Source organism: Vipera berus (genome assembly GCF_964194415.1).
Source record: "Vipera berus genome assembly, chromosome: Z".
Lineage (NCBI taxonomy): Eukaryota > Metazoa > Chordata > Lepidosauria > Squamata > Viperidae > Vipera > Vipera berus.
In genome coordinates this window covers 25,284,688-25,288,251 of record NC_138205.1, presented here as the reverse complement: position 1 = coordinate 25,288,251, position 3,564 = coordinate 25,284,688, and the positions used below count along the sequence as shown (strand labels likewise).

The 3,564-nt window shown below is 33.7% G+C and overlaps 1 protein-coding gene across 1 annotated transcript; it reads right to left on the bottom strand.

Annotated features, from left to right (window-relative positions):
- Nucleotides 1–2,631: 2,631 nt before the first annotated feature.
- On the bottom strand, nucleotides 2,632–3,564 carry LOC308678766 (olfactory receptor 14L1-like; the record flags this gene model as incomplete). The annotated part of the gene is made up of 1 exon (XM_081345998.1): nucleotides 2,632–3,564. One exon carries the CDS (start codon nucleotides 3,562–3,564, stop codon nucleotides 2,632–2,634), a length of 933 nt encoding a protein of 310 aa, XP_081202124.1.

Below are 3,564 nucleotides of genomic sequence, written 5' to 3'. Positions count from 1 at the left end.
TTTTTCTATCATTTATTTTGGTTTTATTAAAAAATGTTGCTATTCATATAACATGTTGTGTAATTGCCCTTAGAAAATGAGATGATTTGGATTCTTCTTTAAATAATAATAGGATAGTGACATGCAGAATTATTTTGAGTTCTTTGTGACATAAATTACTTGAAACTCACTTTGCTTTCATATTTTCTATGTATTATTTTGAAAATCCAAGATTGAGAAATATTTTGCTGAGTGGGAGCTGATCCTAGCAAAATCTTTGAAAAGTTGCAATTAGAATGGGAATATTTACTATGAAAAAAATAATATTACACTTTAGGTAATGTAACATCTCCCCCCCCCCACTCTTCCTCTGTCTCTATCTCTATGTCTCCCTCTCTCTCTCCCTCCCTCTCCCTTTCTCTCTCATTCTCACACACACACACAAAGAGAGAGACAGAGGGGGAGAGACTACACACACACTCACACAAATATTTCAGGAAACATTTTGCTTAGTTTTTACTTCATACCTCAAAATGTAAGGAAATTGTGTTGCAAATGAGCTGAAGCAGCTACAGCTTTCCAAAATTTCATTCCCTTATGAATGAAGGCTCCTGGATTTTGGACACATTCCTCAAATTAGCCCATCTGAGAACAACTATGTATTTTATGGGTTCTTTTCTCTGTGTGGTAACCTTGAATAGGCAGCATTTTACTGGCTAAATTTCTTCTTTTTGAATATGCAAAACACTGGAAATCTGATATTCAAACAAATATTTATTTTCTTCCCTTTTTAAAAAAATATGTGTGAATGAAATTGGAAAAACACAAAAATTATCGGCCATGTTACCACCCACCATGTTCGAGAGTTCATTGAAGCCTGGCACTCCATAAGCAATTCCATCAACAGACATATTGATCTACAAGCAGCATATGAACCCCTCAGAATCCAAATCAATCAAACAGCCGTCTGGAGACAGCACCAACCTTGAAGCCCCTCTCCCCCTCCCTCAGCAGCTCACCTTCCAATGATCCTGATTTGATGTAATCTCCACATCACAAGGCCTGTCACCAGCCTCTCTCTGATGACTCACACCTATTCATATTTTGTATCAACATTGGAAAAACTACTCAATTCCAATAAAAAATTGCAATAGATTTTAGACCATTTCTGACTGAACTCTACACCATCTATATAGTATAGGAATCAGTAAACAATTACGGTAATAGAGTTAACATATACATGTTTTCCATGTCCTAAAATTGTTTTGTTCTAGTAAGAATGAGTTACATTTATTCTTCATTTGAGATATTTTTAAATTTGTAGACATCATATTAAGATTTGGAAGAGATTGCCTAAATGAGACATGGAAAAATGAAGAAAAAATGTTGGCAAGCTACTTGTGAAAATGTTGCCAAGAAAACTGCAGAAACCTGTCCCTGGGTATCCACATCTTTTCCATTCCTTTCCAGCCTGTTTTTATATATCCTGAAGAAAACTAACAGGAAATATATATTTTCTGAAGATAAGCAATCAAATTCTTGAGCAATAAACAAAGAGGTCTTAGTGGGAGGTAGCACTTAGCTTGCATTCTCTCCATCTGTCCTGTTTTACTTAGAAGGAACATCAAATATAAGCTTTAACTATATTTTAAGTTAAATAAAAATATGAAAAAATAATAGTAACATCACAATATAAACATCCTAAAATTAATTATTTTTCTATAAATATTTCTATGTTTACTAGCTTATTAAACTTTGAAACTAAAACACTGACAAAACAAATGAAGAAATTTAAATATTTTATTTATTATGGGGTAATAAATCATTATTACTTCTTGTACTGAAGATCAATGGATTGGTCCTGGGTGGAGTAATGGAATACATGATTGTAATTATGTAGTCAGGATAGGATGGATTGTTAGATATGTATCTTAGGTAAGCAAAGAAAGCAGTAAAAGAAAAAAAGGGCAAAGACAGTAAGATGTAGCAGAAAAATGGAGAAAGACTTTTACTGAATTTTAACACTAATTATGTCTAACGGCATAATTTTATAGTCTTTTGTAAAAAATAATTTAAAAATATTTTACAGGATTCAAATGACCTGAGGACATAGATAGATAAACCTCCAAATGGCCTTAATGACTCTCAGAAAGAGAGCTAACAACCACATGAGTGCAAGGAATATAAATCCTTGCATTCTCCATCATTCAGTCAGAAATGAAGAAACTTCACGGATGAAAAGCCAAACGCCTTCTAATAAAAACAAGAAAGTTCAGTTGCCTTTTGAAAAAAAACAAAATCACATTTGGGACAGTTTAAAATATATTTTGATGGAATGTAATGCAATTTGAGAATTGCATAAACATGAAGACTTTCAGACTTCTGCACAGGTTGCTTTCAGAAGTGTTTTAAAGATTTAAGAATCTAGCCCATTGCATGTATATGTATATAACAGTTTAGTTTTGAAATCTAACTGACTCTAACTTTATACATTTCATTTCAATATCTTTTCACATATCCTGAAGAAAAATAACATGAACTATACTTTTCTGAGGATATTCTTCCAAAGGCTTAAGCAGTTAACAGTCAGTGTGAATTAACCCTTAGCCTATACTGGCTTAACTCATGAACTACGTACTGCAGCTAAAAAATTCAAACTTGTTTAAAATGAAATGACATCTGACCAAAAAGTCTTGAAACAGCAACTTTGATGTCCTTGTTTCTCATGCAGTAGATGAACGGATTCATCATGGAAGGAATAATGGAATACGTAATCGTTATTAAGAAGTCAAGGTAGGTTGGACTGTCAGATATGGGCTTTAGATAAGCAAAGCAACCAGTAAACATAAATATGGAAAAAACAGTGAGGTGTGGTAGGCAAGTAGTGAAGGCCTTTTTTCTTCCTTGAACTGAAGGAATTCTTAGAACAGCAGAGAAGACATGCACATATGTGACAAGGACAAAAATAAAACAACCCATTGTTAATATAGCACTGAAGATTAAAACTCCGGTTTCAGATACATATAAACCAGGACAGGCAATCTTAAGTAAATAAGGGATTTCACAGTAGAACTGATTGATAATATTGGAACAGAAAGGAGTCATGAAAGTGAAAATAGTGTGCAATGAAGCATTGAGAAGACTGGCTGTCCATACACCTCCAATCATTTTGGTGCAGGCTTTCCTGTTCTTTATCATTTCATAATGTAAAGGGTTACAAATGGCAATATACCGATCATAAGCCATCAAAGTAAGGAGGGATACATCACAGGTCAGGAAGAAGGAGAAGAACATGACTTGGGCAATACATCCAGAATAAGAAATAGTCCTAATGTTCATAAGAATATTAAAAGCAGCTTTGGGGATAATGACTGAAACTAAACCAATATCTTGCATGGCTAAATTCATTAGGAAGAAGTACATGGGTGTGTGAAGTTGATGGTTAAAAACAACAGTAGTGATGATGAAAAGGTTCCCTGTTATCGTTGTTAAATACAGTATCAGTAGTAAAACTATATGGATAATCTGTAGCTCCCAATTTTTTGAGAATTCCCAGAGAAAAAACTCAGATGTGTCATTATCCAT